The 23305-nt window shown below is 41.1% G+C and overlaps 3 protein-coding genes and 1 long non-coding RNA gene across 5 annotated transcripts in view; 1 reads left to right on the top strand and 3 right to left on the bottom strand.

Moving 5' to 3' along the window:
• Positions 1-2995, bottom strand: part of slc36a1 (solute carrier family 36 member 1) — a 32496-nt gene extending 29501 nt beyond the window's left edge. For both annotated transcript variants that reach the window (XM_052071078.1, XM_052071086.1), the window contains exon 1: positions 2799-2995. The gene's annotated coding sequence lies outside the window, so the exon portion shown is untranslated. The remainder of the gene's footprint in view (positions 1-2798) is intronic.
• Positions 2996-5232: 2237 nt separating this feature from the next.
• Positions 5233-9538, bottom strand: tmem35 (transmembrane protein 35). Its single transcript, XM_052071287.1, has 2 exons — positions 9196-9538; positions 5233-6956 (listed from the first exon to the last, which is right to left on the bottom strand). Exons 1-2 carry the CDS (start codon positions 9313-9315, stop codon positions 6573-6575), a joined length of 504 nt encoding a protein of 167 aa, XP_051927247.1. The 5' UTR covers positions 9316-9538; the 3' UTR covers positions 5233-6572.
• Positions 9539-10490: 952 nt separating this feature from the next.
• Positions 10491-18413, bottom strand: arl13a (ADP-ribosylation factor-like 13A). Its single transcript, XM_052071136.1, has 10 exons — positions 18317-18413; positions 16556-16672; positions 15419-15489; positions 13904-14156; positions 12361-12466; positions 12074-12273; positions 11562-11673; positions 11210-11480; positions 10656-10772; positions 10491-10580 (listed from the first exon to the last, which is right to left on the bottom strand). The coding sequence occupies exons 1-10, from the start codon at positions 18334-18336 to the stop codon at positions 10525-10527; spliced, it is 1323 nt and encodes a 440-aa protein (XP_051927096.1). The 5' UTR covers positions 18337-18413; the 3' UTR covers positions 10491-10524.
• A 1578-nt stretch (positions 18414-19991) lies between these two features.
• LOC127604323 (uncharacterized) lies at positions 19992-22478 on the top strand. The gene is made up of 3 exons (XR_007963260.1): positions 19992-20454; positions 21571-21643; positions 22212-22478. It is a non-coding gene; the product is annotated as an uncharacterized LOC127604323 (long non-coding RNA).
• The last annotated feature ends 827 nt before the right edge of the window (positions 22479-23305 follow it).

Raw genomic sequence — 23305 nt, 5'->3', positions numbered from 1 at the left:
ACTTGAACTCCTGTTAAAAAGTATTAAACCTGGGTGTACACTGTACTTTTATTTTAACTAGAAAAAGAAAATCACTCTTTACCTACCGTTGCGATTCGGTCTGAGTCGAACAAATATTTAATCAGTCTCTCATTCACTCTCCCCCTCATATACAGGGTGCAGCAACCTGTGACATCTTGACACTGATGCGAGGGTGTGTGAAAAGTTTTTTCTCTAACTTTCCTAACAACAAATTATCATAGGTCACAAGAATACAAAGTTTGGAGCTGGGAGAGTGCGCACGTACGGGCGTCGCAAAGACGGAACAAAAAGAAAAGGTGCAGCGAGGAAACAGTTTGTGTTGCAGGAACACACGTGCAGCTTGTGTCGGAGCCGCACGACAGAGTGACCGACTGGCTGACGGATGGTCCGAAAATATGCAAATCTCCAGTTATGACTGTCCAAAGCCAGACAGAGATCAGGAAATACCTGCAAATCCCCACTTTGTCCAGAGTGTTCTGAAACATTTGTTTTCAATGAAAAACACACTAGAGGATGAGTGAATGACAGGACAAAATGCTGAACAATACCGACCAAGTCATCCGGGAGGAGGAACAAAAAGAAAAGGGGCATCATGCGAACAGTTTGTGGGCAAGCAGCAGGGACACAAGTGCAGTTCGTGGCGGAGTTGCAACACGGACTGACGATGACGATCGGGTGGCCCAGTCACTGTCGAATGAGGCACCGGCAAAATTCACTGACACGCCCACCTCTGGTTATCTGGAGGTGAAGAGCCAACCTTTAAAGGCCTCTTTCGCCTGTGCTCTTCGATGAGGTGTAGTAATGATGTTTGCAAAAATAAGTAAGCAAAAGGCACCCGGGGAATGGTTAGAACCAACAGTTTTTCAAAGATCCATGCTGTCTCTCATGAATATAGAAGAACATCAGTCTGTGATGTACATGTCAAACACTTGCTGCAACCAACACAGTGCTCAGGGTGGTGTGCTCCTACTATTGTGATGTTTTTATGATCGAGAGAAGCCCCAAAAAAAAAAAAAACATACCGGTAATTACATTTGGATTAACTGTCCAGCCCTACTTGACCCACCTGTAGCTTTTTCCATATTCTGAACTAAAACTCTTCTTCTCCCTCTCATCACTCTGACTCCAAAACGCCACACTATTACTGTACGCAGTTACCTGAATAACCTTCTCACAAGTTACATCACTATTAGGAGTTAGTTAGTGAGTTACTTTCGGAAAAAATCATAATTTGCCGTCCGGTGCGGTCCCTATCCCCTGCAAATACCAGGGCTGCAATACTGCAATGCGCTTGCAAGTAGAGCCACAGTTGCAGTAAGTCAAACACACAATACATCCAACACAGTATGTATAGTTGCTATTTCACTTTATAAAAAAAACAATTGAATTATTTACTTAACCGCTTTTCGCATTTTTGCGCAATACAATGGCCATTTCTTTAGTAGAAACATGTCATTTTAAAAAATGTCCTGGGACAAATTATTTGTATTTCAATTAATTTCAGTGCAATTAAATTCCTATATAAGGTAAAATATCAAGAAAATTTGGAAGGATAATGTGAACTTTTTTTAAATCACCGTTTTTGGGTAAATTTTCTCATCTCTGACTGCAGATCCAGTGCTAACTTGGCAAAAGGAATATGTTTGCAGCCTGGGGACGTTTACTCATGACAAAAACTTACCTGTCATCATTGTTTGTTTTAATTGAATTTTTAATACTAGCCCAGCCCAACCCAACCACAACAGAGACATGTTAAGAACCGAGATTAGGCCGTCATTTAAATATAGTTGAGCAACTTCAAAAAATAATCTAGTTGAGATTCCCCCCCTCCATATTGCAATTGGTGACAATTTTTTGAAGGTCCTCTTCCCATGTTTTCAAACAAACAAACAGTTTAATCTGTATTACAATAAATAACTAAATTGTAGCAAAACACAGAGCAGATTACAGAAACAAACAAATCTTTGGCTTTATCCTCTTCAACTTTTCATGTTTCATGAAAAAAATGATCCGTGAACAAGTGGACTGTGACTGCATTGCTTACGCATTAAACTTATGTCTCTCTTATCTCAATATGTAAAGTCTTCCAACAAGTCAAAATGAAGCAGAGAGGTTACAAGTTGTTTCATTTGTTTTGTGTTCCTGAGTTAATATTAATGACCAATTTGAATTTATTCTGTATCAATTTTATTAAATGTTCTTATTCAGCATCACACAACAGCCGTTCAAAACATGTTTATAGTTCAGACAGGGACTTGAACTTGTATGAATTTCAGACAAATTGATGCACTGTAATATTTTGTTAGAGACGACCCCCCGCCCCTCTTGAACGATAACGAGGACATAATGTAATGCAGAAATGCACTGACGACAATGTTCTCGACAAAAGATACTATCAGTCACGGGGGCACTAAATGTTTGCTTCTCCCGAGGGTGAGGGCTCTTCTGTGAACAGGCCAGGAATACTCGACCGGCCAACTCAAATTTGAGTGCTTTGCCCTGGAGGTGGCTACATGGACCAGATACAGACTCCGATACCACCGAACCGTGACTACCATTAGCCAGGAATAACATAAAGCCCGACGCAGAGGTTCTAAAAATAGAATTGGTGACGAAGTCTTACGTGTAAGCGACAAGATAACCGCGGGAAGTACGCCCATGACAGCCCTAAAATAATGAAAACAACAACAAAAAGAAATCCCCATTGCTAGCCGACGTTAGCCATCCTTTTGACGTCAACACGGAGCGTCACACAGAATATATATTTGTTTTATTACCTCGGTAAAAGAAGACGTCGTCTCTGTCGTCCCTGGGTGCCTCTGCGGTTTGCGCTAACGTATCCGAAGAGCTTTGGTGCTCATGTTGTCGTCGTGTGTGGTTACAAATCCGAGTGAGTTAACTGCCTGCCCTTGTTCGGATGCCACTGAAAGTCGGCCAGACCACAGCCGCGAGGTCACGTGACACGAACACGGAAGTTGCCATCAGTGCGCGTGATTCTGCTGTTGCCATAGAAACTGACTTTCGACTGCCTTCGTATTGACGCGTCAATACGCAGTCGTGTGTGTGTGTGTATATATATATATATATTTTTTTTTTTTTCAGGGTCCTTTTCAGGGTTTCAGGGATGGTGACTAAGAGAGGAAAGGTAGTCCGCACTGAAGTGAGGCAAGTCCTAAGAAGCCAGCTCAATGGCAAGAATAAGACCCGGGCAATAAACAGCTATGCCCTGCCAGTGATCAGATACCCTGAAGGAATAATAAGGTGGCCAAAGTAAGAGATTCAGACCACGGACGCGAAGACCCGAAAGCTCCTAACCATGCATGGAGGGTTCCATCCCAAATCCAGCACCCTGAGACTGTACGCAAGCCGAAAGGAAGGAGGCCGGGGACTAGTGAGTGTGAGAGCCACTATCCAGGATGAAACATCCAAGCTCCATGAATACATCAAGGACAAGGCTCCAATGGATGACGTACTCAGAGAATGTCTCAGACAATGGGGAACAGAAGATGAGGTGCTGGAAGAGGGACCATCATGGGAGGACAAGCCCCTACACGGGATGTGCCACGGGACCATAACTGAAGTGGCTGATCTAAAGAAGTCCTATCAGTGGCTAGAGAGGGCTGGCCTGAAGGACAGCACAGAGGCACTCATCCTGGCTGCTCAGGAGCAGGCCTTGAGCACCAGAGCCATCGAGGCCCAGGTATACCACACCAGACAAGACCCAAGGTGTAGGTTGTGCAACGAGGCACCTGAGACGATCCAACACATAACTGGAGGGTGTAAGATGCTGGCAGGGAAAGCCTACATGGAACGCCATAACCAGGTGGCTGGCATAGTCTACCGAAACATCTGTGCAGAGTATGGACTGGAAACCCCAAGGTCAAAATGGGAAACACCTCTGAAGGTGGTGGAAAATGACAGAGCGAAGATCCTGTGGGACTTCCAGATCCAGACTGACAAGATGGTAATGGCGAACCAACCAGATATCGTGATCATAGATAAAGGGCAGAGGAAAGCCGTTGTAGTGGATGTAGCGGTCCCAAGTGATGGAAACATCAGAAAGAAGGAACACGAGAAACTCGAGAAATACCAAGGGCTCAGAGAAGAGCTGGAGAAAGCCTGGAAGGTAAAGGTGACAGTCATGCCTGTGGTGGTCGGAGCACTCGGGGCAGTGACCCCCAAACTAGATGAGTGGTTGCAACAGATCCCGGGAACAACATCGGACATCTCAGTCCAGAAATGTGCAGTGCTGGGAACAGCAAGGATACTGCGCAGAACCCTCAAGCTTCCTGGCCTCTGGTAGAGGACCCGAGCTGAATGAGGGACGGACACCACCCGAGGGGTGAGATGAGGATTTTTTATATATATATATATATATATATATATATATATATATATAAAGGCTGCTCTGTCTCATATAACAAATTCAATAAATAAAAAACAGAAAAAAAGGTAAATAACATTTCAAGAGATAAGTACAGTATACTTTTTTTTTAATCGTACGACGTACTGTCACGACAGTCATACGTTGAGTACTAAGCGAACTAAATTTCCCACAGCACTCATTATTGTAATTTGAGAGCAGGATAACTCGGCAATTGCCCATTTAAAAAACAAGGCAATTACTTTTGGGGCCAAAATGCTGTTTTTCTTACAAGTATCTGAAAAGGATAGCTTTCTCCTTCCTGAAATGGACATTCATATCAAGATTTACATTGAAGCATATTCTCCCATTTGCGTTCAGAGGGATCCTGCGGCCAGGACTGTCTGTTTTTCACAAAGATCAATTTGTTTTTTTCAATAAAATAATATTAACCTGTATTTTCAATGTTATCAATTTGTTTTGGTGAAATTAGTAAATGACTAACTAATTTCAAAATGCCCCTTTCTAGTCAGAAATATACGAGCGCCTCCATCCCTACTCTTTGCCATGTCTTGGTCAGAGTTGGGAAGGAATAGGACAAAATGTGTCCATTCAAAAGCATGCCCATCCATCACTAATAATTTCCCAAAACGGCGATCAAATGGTGTGTTTGAGAACGCAAATGGTTGTTCTTCTATGCGTGACTTGCGGTTGGCTGGCAGCCAATTGAGGGTGTACCCGCCTACTGCCCGAAAACGGTTCAGATAAACTGAATTTTCATGCCTGCGAGCCTCCTGAGGATAAGCAAATTAGAATATGGATGAAACTGCAAATGAAGACAAAGAAAAAAAAATCTGCATCTTTATTTGGGCATTTTAGATACATAAAAAAAAGACCCAATGCAATACTCCTCTTACAAAGAACCAACACATAGAACTCACAAAATTCCATTTGTAACCGACAATAAATCAAATATAGTGTTGTAATGGGAGAATTAGGCTGCTCTGTCTCATTTACATTTCGGAACATGCACAGTTCTGTGAATATTACAAAGGGCACGGGGCGGGGGTGTTAATAATAACCTACGGTTTATGTTTACTTCTAAAGATATACCTTGAATTCTGCATCGAATGGTGTGGAGATGTCATGAATGATTTGATGTTTATTGAGGAGAATCCTTTCATGGTCTGAAATGACCACAGAAAGAAACATGCTTTTTATATCAGCAACTTCCCCCGCAACATTGTGGGGTTATATCGTGATAATATCATATTGTGACATTTGGGTATTGTTACATCCCACGATTGTGAAAAAAGACGGTGCGGTTCAGTAAATGGCAATCAGAATGTAAAAAAGCTACTGAAGTTTGACTTGAGCCAAAAATAATAATAATAAAACAGACTCGAGGGAGCAGAGTTAAAGCTAGACTAAAATCTTGCTAGCAGTCTGAAAACTGCAAATTATCCCTTGAGGTCCAAATTTTTGGTGTATTGTTGAAGTAGCTATTCCTACCAGACTCTGCAATTTGTCATTTTTGTCCTTGCTATGTTGATAGTTTTACATGTGTAAATAAATTATTTGGCCAGCCATCAAACACCCTTCCTCAGTCTTTGTGTGTGATTGTGAGTTGTCACAAATAAAATATGACAAGGTCAAGGTCACTGTCCGTTTGACATATCTAATTGAACAAAATGTCAATTTTGTCCACTTTTTGGTTGAAAACCAATGTTTTTGGTGAAACCAAGCCATGTTCTACTGCAGATTTTAAAAAGCTAGAAATTAACATTTAGCCAAGTGAGAAGGCAAAGTGTATTGTTTCTTTCAGTAGGACGGTCACTTACGTTGTCACAGAACATATTATGCGGTCTTGAAAAATCAGTCCTAATGCTGAGAAATGACCGGAAATATGGGGAACTCTGCTTTGAAAACGGCGGCCAGTGAACAATTTACAAGTTGGGGTGCTCTTAAATCAAGGTACCATGTAAAAAAATCCACAATGTATTGGGGAACACTGGACTGTCTGCTAATTTTGGAATGGGACAAGACAATGACATGAGCTCATGTTCATAGGGATGATGGTCCACAGTCATGTCGAGGTGATGAGTAATCACCAGTTCCAAGTTATGTATGTTAAAAATATCAATGACTCCTTCACTGTACCTGGGGAGTTGTGAGACAAAAAATGCTTTTAAGACTGCTTGACCTTGTTCTTTTCCTGGTCATTGACATGCTGCTGATGTTGCGGCTGCTGCTCCTCCCTGCTCTCCTCCCTCTCTGGCCGCTCATCGCTCTGCCGGGCAATGAGCAACCGGCAGGTGAGCAAGATGCCGAAGACCAGAGCATGGGCGTAACGCTTGAGAGGGTCGCCGACAAGCTGGTGGAAGAACAGCACGGCTAGCATGACCAGCAGGAGCATGAAGTTGGCCACGTCTTTGGGCCGGCCCGGAACCAAGGTCAAGACCACACCGCAGGACACCTCCAGGGAGCCGATGATCTTGCGGAGCAGCACAGAAGTCACGCCGATCTTTTTCAGGCCTGGTAAAGCTTTGGCATAGCTCTTGTATGCCCGTTTCTAGAGGAAAGCACATCGGATAAATTAAAGCAAACCATTCACACTCACACTCACACCTGGGGACAATTTAGAGTGTCCAATCAGCCTGCCATGCATGTTTTTGGAATGTGGGAGGAAACCGGAGTACCCGGAGAAAACCCACGCAGGCCCGGGGAGAACATACAAACTCCACACAGGGAGGCCGGAGCTGGAATTGAAAACGGTACCTGTGCGCGCTGTCGACGCGCTAACCACTTGACCACCGGGCCGCCCTGGTTCAAATTTAGCTGTATCCAAACATTACATCCACATACACAAACAAAAATTCTTCGGGGAGCAGCAAATAATACTTCACGGTTTTTGGTATCAATTCACCATGAAAAACGACGTGTTACTCAATTATTTTAATTACTTGTGACATAAAAATGTTTTATTTGAAACTTTCTAAAATTACTTCACACTTGAACTTTAAAAAGCAACTGTATGCAGGGCAGTCAGAAAAGTGTGTTATGCCAAGGTCTTACCTTTATGAAAAATGTTTTGATATTTCATTATATATATATTTCATTATCATTACTGTAATTCCCTTCTGTTTGGTCTCCCTCAAAAAACCCTCCATAAGCTTCAGCTGGTCCAAAATTCAGCCGCCCGCATTATCACACTCACGCCATACATAAACCATATTACACCTGTCCTCCAACATCTCCACTGGCTTCCCATTTTACACCGCATTCAATATAAAATCCTGCTACTCACATTCAAATCCACTCATGACCTAGCCCCTCCATACCTATCTGACCTCATCCATATTCCTACGCCTGTCCGCTCTCTTCGTTCCTCCTCCTCTGTCCTCCTCTCTGTCCCCCCTGCTCGCCTCGTCACCATGGGAAATAGAGCCTTCAGTCGCTCTGCTCCCCAGCTATGGAACTCACTCCCCGCTGACCTTCGTAATACAGCCTCATTAACACATTTCAAATCCCGCCTCAAAACACATCTGTTTCGACAAGCCTATTCACTCAGACCATAAAGCCATTGTTTTATTTATTTATTTTGTTGTATTTTTTCTTATCTTATTTGATGTAGTTTTTTAACATTGTACTCGTGATTTTAACTGCTTGTTGTAAGGTGTCCTTGAGTTTCTAGAAAGGCGCCCACAAATAAAATGTATTATTATTATTATTATTATCTGCAGCAGTGTTGCACTTTTTTCCTGACAATTTGTTAAAACTCGCTGTTTGAGCACATGAATATTTCTAGTTGAAGAGGGGTGAAAAATACAACCCTCTTCTTAGCCGTTGCCATGGTGACTCATCAAACTGGGGATCCATTGACATTGGCTTTTGAAAGTTGTGGTGTACGGAGTTAACTCCAGAGGAAGACCATTCGAGTTGATTAAACACATTCAAATCTGCTGTTCTGGAACCGCAAACTCAGAGTTTCTTTTGTCAGAGCAGATCAATTCCGATATCAGCATTAGACACGGAGTTTGTTGAACACTCTTTGTGAAACAAGCCCCAGGATGTGGACTTGGGTTTGCCAGTTAGTCTGGTGTGGCCTCCTTGCGTGTGTTCTCATTTTATATTTGTGTGTTTGATTATTTGTCCTATTCAATAAAAAACTGACAGTGCATTGATGAATGTGGCTCACATTGACCACATGGCACCTTTTTCACCTCATTCAAGTGGCGCATGTTAAGCTTATTACTTAAATTTTAACTTGCAAAACAATGAAAAACGAATGTTTCACAAGACAAAAAAATCGGGGCACTCTTAAGCCAAGGTACCACCAATATACCTGATTTATAGCAACAAATGAGCATTTTGAGGTCACGGGAAAGCATTTTGTTCTTGTGTTCGTTTTGGAGCCAATTTTTTCTTCTCATTGTCATGCCAGATAAACCTGATTACAACCAGGTCAAAGTCCATTTATGAACACAAAATCAGCTCAAAGTTATTTATCTGCTTAGTCCAAATATAACACTTGATGCTGCAGTTAATTTCAAATGATTAATATTAGTGAGGCTATTCGAACACACGTAAGGCCTAGTTTATCCGCTGATGTATGTGTTGGTAGTCATCCATCCCGGCGTTTATGCAATTTTCCAGCGAGGATGTTTAAAGGATAAGGTCTATTTGGACTATAAAATGAGATAATGGTGGCGTGAAAGAGAACGTTAAGCGGTTATTTTGCGGTCAGTTGAATATTTAGGTCATCCATCCTGCACAGAACAATGGCCTCCCCCCACTTCTTCTTCACTCACCATCTCGCTATACGCGTCTTTGCTGAGCCTCGGCGTCAGCTTAATGGTCCCCATGAAGACGAAGAACAAGCCGAGGGCGAAGGAGAGGGCTACGATGGTGATGGTCCTCGGTGAGGGCATTTTTTCACGACGAGCAGGCAAGTTGGGGTTTGCGATGAATGGGAGTCGGTGCACCGGATGCTGCAGCCGGGTGCCTTGCTAAATAATGATCACGCACCGACAACCTGCTCGTCTTCCGCGGGAGCGCGCACAGCCGCGGAAAAGGACTGCGGTCAGGCCAGCCTCAACACGCAAAATTGATGCCAAACCAGCCGCCACGGCGATTTGTCACAGTATGTATTACGGTAATTCGCCGCTAGCGAGAGATGTTGTCCACCTTCAAAATAAAAGCTTCCCAAATAATGCATGCTCACTGAATTCCATTTAAAATGTTATAAATTAACTTCTCTGCTGTCATGACACCGTGAGAATGCAGTTGTCTCACTTACACCAAAAACGGTATTACGTTGACATAGAAAGCGAAGTGGCTGTTAACTTTGCATCAATGACGAAAATTACACTTTCCAATTGAATTTCAGTGTTTCTGTATGTGTGTACAGTACGTATGTATTTATTTATTTATTGGGGGAGGGGCTAAACTGCTTGACCATGAGCAAGCGTCTACAAATATAAGTCAACAATATTTTGACATTTCTCCTTGCAATGGTGAAAGCGCCCTTTCTCTCTCGCTGGGTCAAGTGCTTCTCCCGGCCAACCAGGCTGCTCTTATAGCCTGCGGTGGATGTGAGGACTTTTTTAATACAATAAAAGAGCAAAAAAAAACCCTAAATACACGGTATATTAAATATTTAAAAAAACACTCAGAACTTGTAAGTTTATGTGTCGCCCCCCGCCGACACCAAGAATGCCATTATTGTACTGTGATGGGATGCCTGAGAGCGGTAATGAGTGTCACACTCACACTGGATCTCAGCAAGCGAGGTGCTGACAACAGATGTGTCTCAAACCAGAGATGGGCCTTCTGTCCATGGACGGACGCCCATTTTTGGGATGGAGGACAAGAAGTTTTTTGGGTCATTTTGTTGTCATTTTATTAAAAAACTGAACATTATAAATACATTTGGCCATACATACAGTTTGGAATTTTATTTTTAATAAAACAGAATACCTCCAGTACCTGTTGAAATCTCAATTTTGAAAGACTCACGGATCCAGTGAGAAAGTGACTTTTGTGCATTAAATTATATTCTGTCTATTTTGGTGAGTGGAGGGATGAAGTGATGCCATATAAAGAGTTTTTGGGGGGAGGAGTGGGAGGGTGGGGGTTGCTCATTTTCCCTGATCTTGACGCTCCTTAAGAGCCAATATGGCTTTTCGGTAAAGATCTAGGAGGAGAAAAGATATTTATTATAAAATCCAACAATTAATCTGCATGTGTTGGTTGAGTGGGTAATTCTCACCAAATGTGGCGGAGAGGTCAATGGGTTGAGCGGAAGCTCCAGATGTTCCTTCGATGTTGATTTTGTTCCTTCTTTTAACTTTCACACCTTTCTTCATTTTCCTCTTTTGCCCATTGGCTGCACAGTCAAATTATTACATTGCATCCTTTGTTTATTACACGGAGTTACATTCCAAGTGTCACCTCTGTTGCAAACAACTATTTATCTTTTAGACATATTATATATAAAGCTTTATGAATAATAGCAATCCACATGGAATGTCAGGTGCAGGGATTATTTGTGTCAATTTAAAGTCACCATCCTCACGTTCTAATCTCAGTGTGATATGGCGACAGATGACTCAATAATTGTAATTCTTGATTCACAAATTCGCCTAATTCAAATTCTGAAAACTTTATTTGTCCCCAGGTTTTATTTCTGCGGAACTTGCCCCGCTTTTTCATTGAAACACTCACTTTTTTTATTTTTTGTGCACTTCCAGAAATGGCCTTAGATGCCACAAGATGGCGTCAAAGCCGGTCGAATAAAAAATACTTCTATAATCCTGGTTTTACCTCTGAGGGGCTTCTCGTCATTGAGTGTTGATTCAGGCGCATTCGGGGTCTCCTCTTTCACGTTGCCCTTCTGTTTGTGTCTTCCCTTACTGGTGGGGATGAGTGTGCCACTGGGTTTCTCTTGATGGCCAGCATTCTCAGTCTCCCCTTTACTTGTCTCATCTTCCTCCTTCTCGCTCACAACTTCTTCATTTTGTTTGTCTTTGTTGGCCTTGATCAGCCTTTTTTTCCTCCTGGTGGATTCCTTCAGCTTCTTTTGTACTGTCTCCTCCTGCCAATAACGGTTCATCTTGTCAATAATCCATGTATGCTAAAGGTGGAGTTTAAGCGGTCTGGTCCAAAATCTATTCACCTTTTGCATGATGTTCTGAATGGGTTGCAACTTTCCTTCCACATTCGTCATTTTCCTTTCCTTGTTCTTTGGCCTGTGAACCTGCCGGAGGTCTGACTTGCTGGTTCTTGTGCTGTGGTTACATGTGAGGATGGATAATATGAAGTAAAATTAAGGTTTCGCGCATTATACATCAGATGTGACCATTTTGGATTCATCCGTTGATTTTCTATTGTGCTTCTCCCCATGCAGGTAGCCTATCCCAGCTCCTGGGGTATACTGTGGACTGGTCGCCAGTCAATCTTAGTGCACTGCTGCATTGTGTATGTTTGATGTTGCTCAGTGTGGTCTAAGGAATGCTCAGTTTGTTTGAATGCTCAGATGCATGGAAAATTAGAAACATTGGAAGGAAAGACTAGCACCCCGACAGGCATCAATCAAAACCCAACCTTGTTTTGTGTATTTTTTATTCGGCTCTCATCAGAATGTGGATGTATTCATCATGTTCAGTAGTGGCACTGAGTGTGACTCACCGTTCGCTCTTGTTTCCTTTTCTCGCCTTCGCTGCCTTCCCGTTTGTCTCTCTGGGCTCGAGAGGCCTCTTGCTGTCCTGGGCCACGCGGGTGCACAGCCCCGGGTAATCCAGACAGACCGCTCGCAGCAGCCAGCGAAGTCCTCGTAACGACTTCCTGTCCGACCAGCGCCGTAGGTCCATTAAGGCTGAACAAGGCTCCTTGTGGTGAAAGGGGGTCATAGACCCTTTAATGTTAGGTTGATGTGAGAAGGTAGTGGTCAGGGTTCATGTTACTGTGGGACTTACGATATGGCACACGGAGCGACTCTGGTTGACTAGCTTCTCCAAGGAGAGCATCTCGATCAGCTCACTTCCCAGCAGGGCATTCATTTTGTCTTGTTTGTTTGCCAAGCTGTAAAGATGAACAACAATGCACAGACTGAGTCTCAGAGTTCAGTTGGTAAATCACACATCCCTGAAAAAAAAAAAAAAAAATTTTCACATGGATTTTTCATCAGAGCAGTGGAAATGTGGTTAGCATGTCTGCCTCACAGTTCTTGGCCATTTGCAGTGCTTTGTTTTGCTTTTATTTTGTGTGATTTTTAGTTTGCATGTGTGTTGTTTGTTTGCAGCATGACTGTATTTGCAGCGTTCGGCCGTTTGCAGCGCCTTTGCCCCTGTCGGCCACCACAGATAAAGCCCTACACAGCTCATGTTCTAGAAACAGCTTGGAGGAGGTTCTGGGGAACAGCGCCATTTTTACCAAACCCCAAAAATTGAAAAGGGTCTGTCCTGAGACTGACTAGTGACCAGTCCAGGGAGTAGCTCAACTATCACCCAAAGTTAGATAAGCTCGACCCTACCTACAACTCTAACGAGGATATGTGAAGCTGCATTTTAATGATTTGTTCAGTGTCCTTGAATGCCGAGAAAAGGCACCGCTTAATAAATATATTGTCATTATCGTTGCGTTTCACCTGTGAGTTACCAGCCTGTTAAAACATTCATTCATTCATCTTCCGAGCCGCTTGATCCTCACTAGGGTCGCGGGGGGTGCTGGAGCCTATCCCAGCTGTCTTCGGGCAGTAGGCGGGGGACACCCTGAATCGGTTGCCAGCCAATCGCAGGGCACACAAAAACGAACAACCATTCGCACTCACACCTAGGGACAATTTAGAGTGTTCAATCAGCCCGCCACCCATGTTTTTGGAATGTGGGAGGAAACCGGAGCACCCGGAGAAAACCCACGCAGGCCCGGGGAGAACATGCAAACTCCACACAGGGAGGCCGGAGCTGGAATCGAACCCGGTACCTCTGCATTGTGAAGCCGACGTGCTAACCACTGGACTACCGCCCCTTGTTAAAACAGCTCTGCTAAATTTCTCCCTAATTTGTAGTATTCTACCCTTTTTTATCATATACTGTAGTGTTCATTGAGTATCTTGTAAAGCCATTGTGGACTGTTTTCAGTGTTTTTGGGCATGTTGTTTTTTGGTAGAGAGAACAGCATGAGTGGTTCTTGTGTGCGCCTTGACAAACATCATGTCTCATGAGGGAAAATAGTACTGCTATTAACCTTTCACTTGTTTACTTGCTACAACGGTGAGGAGCTACAAGTGGAGGAGATGAGAGCCGGTGATAAAATGAAGTCAAGAGTGGACTACACGGGACAGAAGAACTGAACCACTCATTCCGTACGTGTGTTACTCACCACCAGATGACCTACCCGCTAAAAAGCAATGCACTCCTGATAATTAATCATCATGCAAGTATAGTGGTATGCCACAACAGAGTAGTGTTGGCAAAGATATGCTATGTAAAGAGAAAGAAAAAAAAGGAATATAATTACACCAGGATGGGTTTTCCTGCTACTCTGGGCTCCTTGAGCAGGTCAGCCAGGACCTCCTTGACTTCCTTTATCCTTGGCCGGTCGCTGGAGTCCACAACGAAGATGATGCCGTGTGCCTCTCCGTAATACTCCCTCCAGGCCCCTTGTGACTCTACTGAGCCCCCCACATCCAGCAGGGTGACCAGGTAGTTCTCCACCCTCAGCTCACTCCTCACGCAGCCTTGGGTCGGGCCTCCTTCCACAGCGTGGGGGACTGCCGGGGATAGAAGAACCACATAACAGGAAAACTATCCCCCCCAAAAAAAGTTAAACCAAATGAGTATTTTTACATAGATTTAATAATTAGTTTAATCATTAAAAATTGGTTTCCATTTCAGACCTGTTCTGTTCACTTTGAAGATAGCATGAAAAATAGTTCGCAAAAAAAGAAGCAAGGACAGAAATGAAATGAACTAAAAGGGACAATAGGACTCGATTAGAAGAAAAACAATGAAGAAAGAAATCGAGAAAGGGATCGTAGATGGAAAGAAAGAAATAAAGACAGCAAGATGGATAAGGGTTTAACATGTGTGCCTCGTAGTTCTTAATTCAGGGTTAGAATTCCAGGTCGGGAGGCAAGAAAGAAAGTAATGATCAAGGAAGGACAAGAAAGCTGGCTTGATATAAAAAGTCTACACACCCCTTTTCAAATGCCAGGTGTTTATGAGATTAAAAAAAAGTGCAACCAAGATAAACAATTTCAGAACCTTTTTCCATCATTAATATGATCTGTAACCTGAATTTGAAAAAAAAATCAGATTTTTCAAAGGGGAAGTATGAATAAGCAAGTGTACACACCCTCTGATACCTGGTCTGCTTATCACATTCACATTCAAACTTTTGTTAGATGAGAGTCAGAACACATTGGGCAGCAAAGATAAAACATTTAAAGTGCCTTTGATTCACCCCAAATAAAGTTCAGCTGTTATCGTAGGCTCTGTCAGAAGTCTGGAGGTTGTGCTAACTCTGACTGCACTTTTGAACGGTTCATATTTTCCACCACCTTTTCTAAACCCGAGTTCAAAATATACAACCCGTGTTCCCACACTTTTTTGGAAGATTTTGTTCTTGTACAATAAAACCAACTTTTTGGCCATAATTTATTCAGGTATGCTTGGCGCAAAACACAGCAATTCTCATCACCAAAATAATATACCGCAAAAACCATTGTAAACCATGGTGATAACTGCATCATGCTTTTTGGGTCTGATTTTCCTCATTTGGAATTCAGGCATTAGAAATTATTATTTCTATTGATTTACCGTATTGAGGAACAATGCAAACTGTAATATTGTAGAATATATTTTGGACTTTATTGCATATCACCGTAAAAATACATAATCAATGCCTCATATACAGTACAGTTGAGTTAACAAGCTGGCCACAGCTATTACATGTGGAAATACAGTATTTATTAGGAAAAGCAAACATTTATGTAGAAATAATATTTAGTGCAACGAATTCATTGATGGGTACCTCTTAACATGCCCCGGATGGAGGACGTCTTTCCTGCTTTGTCAAGACCCACCACAAGAACAGTCATTCGCCTATGAAATAAATCAAACATTTACGATTAAAATCAAATCCGTTCGAAGATAAGATGGCACTAAATGTATGGCATGATTCATTAAGCTCCACGAAAGGAACAATATACAGAGGTGACGAGAGTTCGAGGAATTCAAAACATACCTATCTCAAATCATATTTTCTATTGTCATGAATGCAATGTCATTCATCCATTCTAGCCTTCCTTCCAAAAAAAAAAAATACAAAATGTGTCGTATATTTGATGGAGGTAAAAGATTAAGATATCCTTTATTTGTCCCACACTGGGGAAATGTACAGCCTCCAGCAGCAAGAATGTGGGTAGAAAGAAGAAAGAAGAAAAAACAAACAAACACCGTTCAATTAAGTGCAATATAAATACAAAATGGATAAATTGCAGTTCTATTTACAAATAACACCCCATAGTACTCTATTTTATACAAACACGCAATAATTATATGAATGAATAAAAGGAATTAAAGAGGTTGGGGGGTTTTTTTGGTCACACTGCATCAATTGAATGTGTGGCTCTTTCTGCTTTGCCTGCCTTGGCCACTTGGGGGCAATGTAAGACAGACAGATACTGTTCATTAAGACGTGTCAACTCTTCTAATATTAGTCATTCTTTTCAGATGATAAAGAATATAATAACTGTACTGTTTGTGTTCGGCCCGCTGCTTAATGGGTTATTGTACATAACCAACACACACAACATAGATGCTAATTAGCGTTACCATTAAGCTAGCAGACTGAAGGCAAAGCAATGTGGTTATTTTAAATACGGTGCAATTCCCTTTGTTTAATGTTTAGTTTGACAGTAGATTTTAAAATGAGAGTGGAAACAGACAGATTAAATACAGTTTTAAGAATTCTTCAGTATTTGCCAAATTGCTGCTTATTTTAAAGTAAGTTGAGTTTAGCTTCCATCAAGTTGACTCACTTATATTGCAAAGCACCACCGTACCGTATGAGAAACACTCGTCAGTATGAGGTGATTAACATCAACTGCAGCATCAGTCAAACACCAGCCTTCTTCTAGCATCTAGTAGACATGCTTGACAAGATCACCTTATTGGCTCCTGGATTTTGGAGAACCAGGTGCAGCAGTTGCTCATCAGGTTGAACATGTTGTCTTGAGGTGAGCAAGGCGTGCACAGTGGCCACCATTTTCTCTGGAAGCGGTACCTGGCAACACAAGGGGACATCATTAGTACGACACAACACCGAATGAAACCTCATACGATCAGCTGAACTATACATTTCATTCGTGGATGCTTTTCAGTTGAGTTGATGAAAGATAATCCTGGATGATGTAGCGGATGGTTCTGCCTTTTATTTGTGTCACCTTTATATAGGATGATTGAAATGAAATTTATTGAGATGCACCTTAGTATTAGAAAAAAAGATAATTAATCACATCTCAACAAAACACTAAAATAAATATGTACAGGTATTCATGCCTCATCAGCGCCTATTGGACTTGAGCACTACTGTAAGATTAAATCTCTCAATGAAATTAAATCTCAGTGAAATGAAACTAACACTTTTTTTCATCAGGCATTTTTAGTACATAATTATTTTTTTAATCAAATGAAATATACAACAAATATTTTTCCCCCCTTTAAATTCATTCATTCATCTTCCGAGCCGCTTGATCCTCACTAGGGTCGCGGGGGGGCCCCCTTTAAATGATAATCAAAATGGATGCATAGCTTTGATCAAATTACATGATATAGGTGAAAAAGCTTGGTCATTTAGCACCGCTGACTGAAACGTTCTCCAAGTGCTGCATACCCACGAGACACTGCCCTATTTTGGGGACGTGTGGTCAATGTGGTGTGTACTACACAGCAGGTGTCTGAGGGCAGCAGACGACATCAATAACAAAATGCACACACACGAACTGGCAGGTCTTTCACTCCAGTGCATCTGTTGTGTCTTTGTGTAATCTGCTAAAGCCAGTTTAGAATGGTCTGCTTTTCCTGTCCTGTAAACAAGTTGACCCAAATTTCCTTTCACACAAGGTCACCTCACTACGCTAGTTTCAGCCCATCACATCATTTTATGTGGCCCGCCAAGGCAAATCATGTTGTCCCGGTCTACTTCACGTTTCTTGCAAAAGATATTGCAAAAAATTGACAATTGTCTACACTCTGAATAACATTGATGGAAAGGATTTTTTACAGTCTCCTTTTAAAAGAGAGGAATAGTTGGACGCCCATTTTTTACTTGCTTCTGATTTTAGAAGTAGCTATCCATGCATTTGTTGTGTATACTGCAAGTACTGTATAGATTTATATAGCAAGGGGTCAACGGCATAACGGCAAAATAATTATGATGTGGCCCGTGACAAAAATTAGGTTTGACACTCCGGATTTAGAGCTACAATATTTACTTCAGACTTGGTATTTCTTAGTTTAATTTTTTGTTCTAGCAACATACTTATCTGCAAGGTTTTCCCAGTGGCTATCTCTAGAGTTTTAGTGCAATCGTGGTTATCAGTCTAGACATCCAGCAAATCTATTAATAAAGTATTTTGTGAACAGTAACAATAATTTTCTGTATTCATTCCTGTATTTAAATTAAAAACAACAACAAAGGAGTTAGCCTACTGAAGGTAATTAAATGTCTGGTTGGTCTTCTGCAGAAAACTACATAATCATGTCATATGAAAATTGACAAAACAGATGCATTGCCTTAGCAATAACAAACCATGCTGCTATTGATAAATAAACACACAACAGTGGACTCCAACCTAAGATTAGCGAATGATTGTTGCATACAGTTACAAAGATGTACAAGGTAATACAGTAAATGAATGATACGTACAGAAGTCGGTCTATGTCCATGCAATTGTTTCCACCCGCCAATGCACTAACATCTTGTACCTACCTGCTACAACACTTAATCAGGCTTACGCTAAGCCTCCGCTCACCCCATGTGGGAGTTGCAGTCCCTGTGGTTTGGTCTTGCAGCCAATCGCAGGGACACCGCGTGAGCCGTTAGCTTGGCCTATTTGGATGACTCTTCTTTAACGGGAATAAAGTAACTTAATGGGGATCTCCATGAGGTTAGTTTAGTCCACAGAGGGCTAAATAGATATCGTGGTGTGGCTTGTGATGTCTGAAAGTGGCACCATGTTGCGTTTGGACACATTTAGGCTGGGTGGAAAATGACATCATCTTGACAACAAAGATGCTCGTGTGGCACCTTACGTGTACATGTGAATCTTTCTAAATATATGGAAATAAATATTACAGTCATACAGACAAACAAGACACCATATTCACAGTGAAATTCAATAATATTACTTGCTGGTGTTGCAAAGAATAAAGAATATATTCTCATTTGAGTATTGTGACATTGTCTGTCTACAAATGTTGCTCCACTATTTGTGGTCAAATATGTGTTGCTTAAAGGGTAATACCCCTGCAACTATCCATGCCAATGCCATTTCCCAATCAATGTTAGCATTAAGCTAATGCATGTAAGTCTTTTAGTTTTATGTTTGGTTTGACAGTAAATGCCAACTGAGATTGGCAGTAAACAATGAAGGCTGTTTTTTTTAAGCAGTTGTTCACAATATGACTGACTACTGCTTGTTGTGAAATGAGTTGTGTTGAGTTCACTGCCACCATATTATATCTCAAGTTTGCACTTGCATGTACCCGGTATCTCGAAAGTCTCATAAATCGATTTTTTAAAAATTCTCTATGATCTGGAAAAACTACAAAATGAACAAAAACAGTATGTGCTTAATCATTTGGAATACAGGGTCAACAGAATAACCAGAATCTTAGAAACTCCTACCAGTATGATGCTTAATAATAATGACTTTAAAAACATACAAAAAACAAAGTCAGGCTGCCATGCAATTGTTAGAACAAACGAAGCCTCAGATAAACCTACACGTTCATAATCATTTGTAATAATAAACATTTGTGGAGTTGTAGTGTATACCTGACACTTTATTCGGTTGCTTAAAAGGATCCCCACCCTTGCTGTCAAGAGAAATAGGTAAGTCATTTATATCTTCTTACGTTTAGTCATGATTTGATTAGAACACATTAGTAAGCTTATTTTATAACGCAACATATTTATGGACAGTGCCATTGCACATCACAAAGAGAGGATCAACAAGTTACATTGGCAGCAAAATGCCTTTTGCCTAGTGGGGTATAGAAAACTATCACTAGATGGCGTCACAGTTACAGAATCTGTCTCTCGACTTTTTTTCTTTTTTTTTTTTCTTGTTATTGCCTACAATGCATTAAATTAAAGTGAGGCACCATAATTTTCACCATGTTTCTTCAACAATTATAGAAAAATCTATTTCGTACCCATTATCCATACTTAACATTGAAAATATACAGCGTGGTACTGGAAAGAATAGTTTGAAACATAGATAGAGGTCCTCACTGTTGTTAATTAAGTTATAAAAATGAGTGGGCAATACTCTTTTTTGTCAGATACTGACTAGGCTTATCTCAATAATACACTACAGGATAATCAATAAAGTACAGATTGTTTTGTGATTACTGTATATTTAAGGTATATCAATGTTGAGAGTGTGGGCTCAAGGGTTAATTTGTTTATCTCATTAAGTCATTACACTAATGTCCAGTCAGGTACCGCCCTCCTCTGCTGCAACCGCTACACTCAAACACACATACACATTCACACAGGGCCAAAAACAGCTGGGTCAAGCAAAATGGCCACACCCCTGTTTGCTCCACATAGCAAACATGCCTCAAAGACCCCTGACAGTTGATTTTGCATTCTGTGCTAACCTCCTGATTCAGAGGCGGCTCTTGCGAGGATCTAAAATAAAGGCTGCACAGCGCAAGGCTGACTTCTGCTGCTCCATAATGATATTTCCATCTTTCGCTTTCCCCAAGGCCCAACATGAGCACAGTAGCTCTGAAGTCTGGAGTTAGTGACCCACAGCAACGCATGCATTAGTAACGGTGAGCCTTCATTTGTGCTGTCCGCTTCCTCTTCCTCACCAGGCGCAACTCATTTATTGAGATTAAATCTGACAGGAAGTAGATAGGATGTTTGGGGTGAGCTCTGTGGTCAGTCTTTTTTCTCCACAGAAGAAATAATGGACAATGTAATATATGTTGGATATCAAAATGTTGCAATGATTTTTTTCTTGCTTGTACAGGCAACTTTTAAAGTCTCTAAAAAGTGAGCAAAAATAAATTTGACACTCCACAGAGAAGAGTATTGTTAATAACGCTGCAAAACTTGAACAAAAAAAAAACAATCACTGCTGGAACATCACCCCGCTCAACTGTCAACTTCCAATGAAATATAAACTTGAAAAATGACTGTGACTTCCTTCACACACAGTAATTACATGTTTGAGCCACACAAAAAAAAACAAAAAACGTCCTCCATTGGCTTGAGTATATCCCATTGGGTCATCATGAGGCTTTTCCATGTCACGAGGCACTGTACACATACTAGTGCAAAGCCCTATCCACACATTGGCTGTCACGTCAGACATTTCCCCCCCCCCCCCCTTTTTTTTTTTGCCATCGCTCTTTTGTCTTCACTCTTAGCCATTGCTCACTCACAGCTGACAACAAAACATAAATACGTACTACATAAAGTATCTCTCAGTCTTTGCAAGTTTTCAACAATTATCTTGAAGGATGCATAATCTATTTAAAAACAAATCTCTGTATTCACTCAACAGGGTCTTAAAATAACACAACAACACACAAGTGTAAAGCGTTTACCGTTCTATTATAATAAGAATTTTTTAAAAATAGAAATTGCATGTAGTAAATGCTAAAAAGTCCTTGAAATTTAGAATGTGAGTCTTGTCTGAATTGATTTTGTAGTGTCTTCATGGAAAATATGGAACTAGACATTATTCAGCTTGTGACCTGCAAATCTCTGAGGCACACTTCCCCCTAAAATTTTTCAAAAATTGCCTGGACTTTACAGTTTTTGACAATGTGCATTTGGCTATGATAAAATCCTCAGCGAACAGCAGCAGCTCATTTGCTTTCCATGCTTAAGCCACACTGTCAGACTGGTTCCCTTAACCTCAATTTTAACATATGTTCCAGAGAGCCAGTGTGACCTGGACAACCAACATGGCAAATGAGGACACGTCCGTGTAAAAAGTCAATGAATTGCAGAGTGAGTCACTCTTTGTTATTGTTTCTCTCTCTACTGTACAGTTCCCAGCGCAACAAATCCGAGGACAACCAGTGGGTGAACTCTAAAAATGGAAGTGCAAAGCAGCTGAACTCTCAATGCTAAATGTATCCCACTGCCAAGCTGTAGTGTGCTCCTCTGTGTTTTTACTTGACAAGAACATGATATACTGCAAAACACTCATCCATTTTTAGTTGAATGCAGGAGAATAATCCAAAAGAGATGACGTTAGCTTGTAACCATGTGCTGAATGAAGGGAGTTTCCACTTGCTTATGCTGGGTTGTGGGGGAAAGCATCATTAAGAAGATAACATTTTGACAAGTATTGAGATAAAAAACAGCATGATGACTACGTTTCAAGGCACTATTTGGGTGGAACTGACAGAAACCAGCTGCGAGTTCTTCTCTATAGAGGGTGGTGCCAAAAAGCAAATTTTTCTGTTCAAGCAACAGATTAAATAGCAATGGAGAAGAGTTTTTGATTTGACTAAATAAATTGTTATGTTGTCCATCCATCCATCCATTTTCTGATCTGCTTTATCCTCACTAGGGTCGCGGGGCATGCTGGAGCCTAACCCAGCCGTCTTCGGGCAGTAGGCGGGGGACACCCTGAACCGGTTGCCAGCCTCAACCACCGGGCCACTGGTTGTGTGTGGTCCATTTCAACCCTGGATGTTTCCCTCAACATTTTCAGCTCAAGACCCCAAATTATAACAACATTTGCTTCCTCCCTGGGACCCAAACCAGATTAACTGCTATTATCTATTGCCACAACATACTTAAATATAATACATAAAGTGTCAGATATAAGGATTTATGTGCATTTGCAATCTAACAAAGAAATTAAGTCTGTAACTCTTATATTGTGTGGTTTGTTATAGATATTTTTAGTGATATTTTCCCCTATTACAACAATAAAAAACAGAGTTTTACATCAATAAACAAACATAATTTATTTGTAAATGAGCGCATTTATGCCTATAGCAGGGGAACAAATAAGAATTTCCTTCACTTCAGATACTGCACACTAATGCTGAAAAACCCAGGGCATGACCTCACCAAACCAAACAGGAATAATTTGCCAAGAAAATGTGTTCCTGTCTGAATAACATTATTCCACAATAGGCAACTCAATAAAAATAACCCACTTGGGAAAGGCTGCTCTCCAGGAATGTGCCCGAGGGCTTTGTTATTGGACACCCATGTAACTACTGTATTTACCTTTTTTCCACCTACGTCCAAAAAGATGTAAAAGAAAAGTGTCGAGTGACACACTGTTGGTTACTGTAAATATTGACTATTCATCAGTAATTTGGTGTGAAGAACTATAAAAAATACACTATTTATTTTTGGATCTAAAGTAGTATTCTTCCAAAAAATATTTCTCACTACACTATGAAGTGGAGCATAACTTTGCTGTGTTCATAACACAAAACGTCTTCTGAAAATATATTCATTTTTTTAACACAAAATACATATCATTCATAACGGTGACGTTTTTTTCATACTCCTGATAACCTTCCTGAATTTTAAACTTTAATGCCTACTCGCTAATTAGATGCAAAATTAAGCTATTGTGACATCCCTGCATGAATAAAATAGTTTATTTTTTCTTTTAAATAATAGGTACAGTACCAGCAAAAT

This window comes from Hippocampus zosterae, chromosome 1, assembly GCF_025434085.1.
Source record: "Hippocampus zosterae strain Florida chromosome 1, ASM2543408v3, whole genome shotgun sequence".
Classification (NCBI taxonomy): Eukaryota; Metazoa; Chordata; class Actinopteri; order Syngnathiformes; family Syngnathidae; genus Hippocampus; species Hippocampus zosterae.
This window is presented reverse-complemented; position numbering and strand designations above follow the sequence as displayed.

Bases quoted from the DNA above. Each gene is read 5' to 3' on its own strand.
- tmem35 (XM_052071287.1), bottom strand. From the start codon at position 9,315: ATGCCCTCACCGAGGACCATCACCATCGTAGCCCTCTCCTTCGCCCTC. The intron at 6,957-9,195 runs GTGAGTGAAGAA...GCTTTCCTCTAG, and splicing joins AAGACGCGTATAGCGAGATG to AAACGGGCATACAAGAGCTA.
- arl13a (XM_052071136.1), bottom strand. From the start codon at position 18,336: ATGGACATAGACCGACTTCT. The intron at 12,467-13,903 runs GTAATTATATTC...TCATCTTTACAG, and splicing joins GCAGGAAAACCCATCCTGGT to CTTGGCAAACAAACAAGACA. The intron at 10,581-10,655 runs GTGAGAATTACC...TTCTCCTCCTAG, and splicing joins TGACCTCTCCGCCACATTTG to ATCTTTACCGAAAAGCCATA.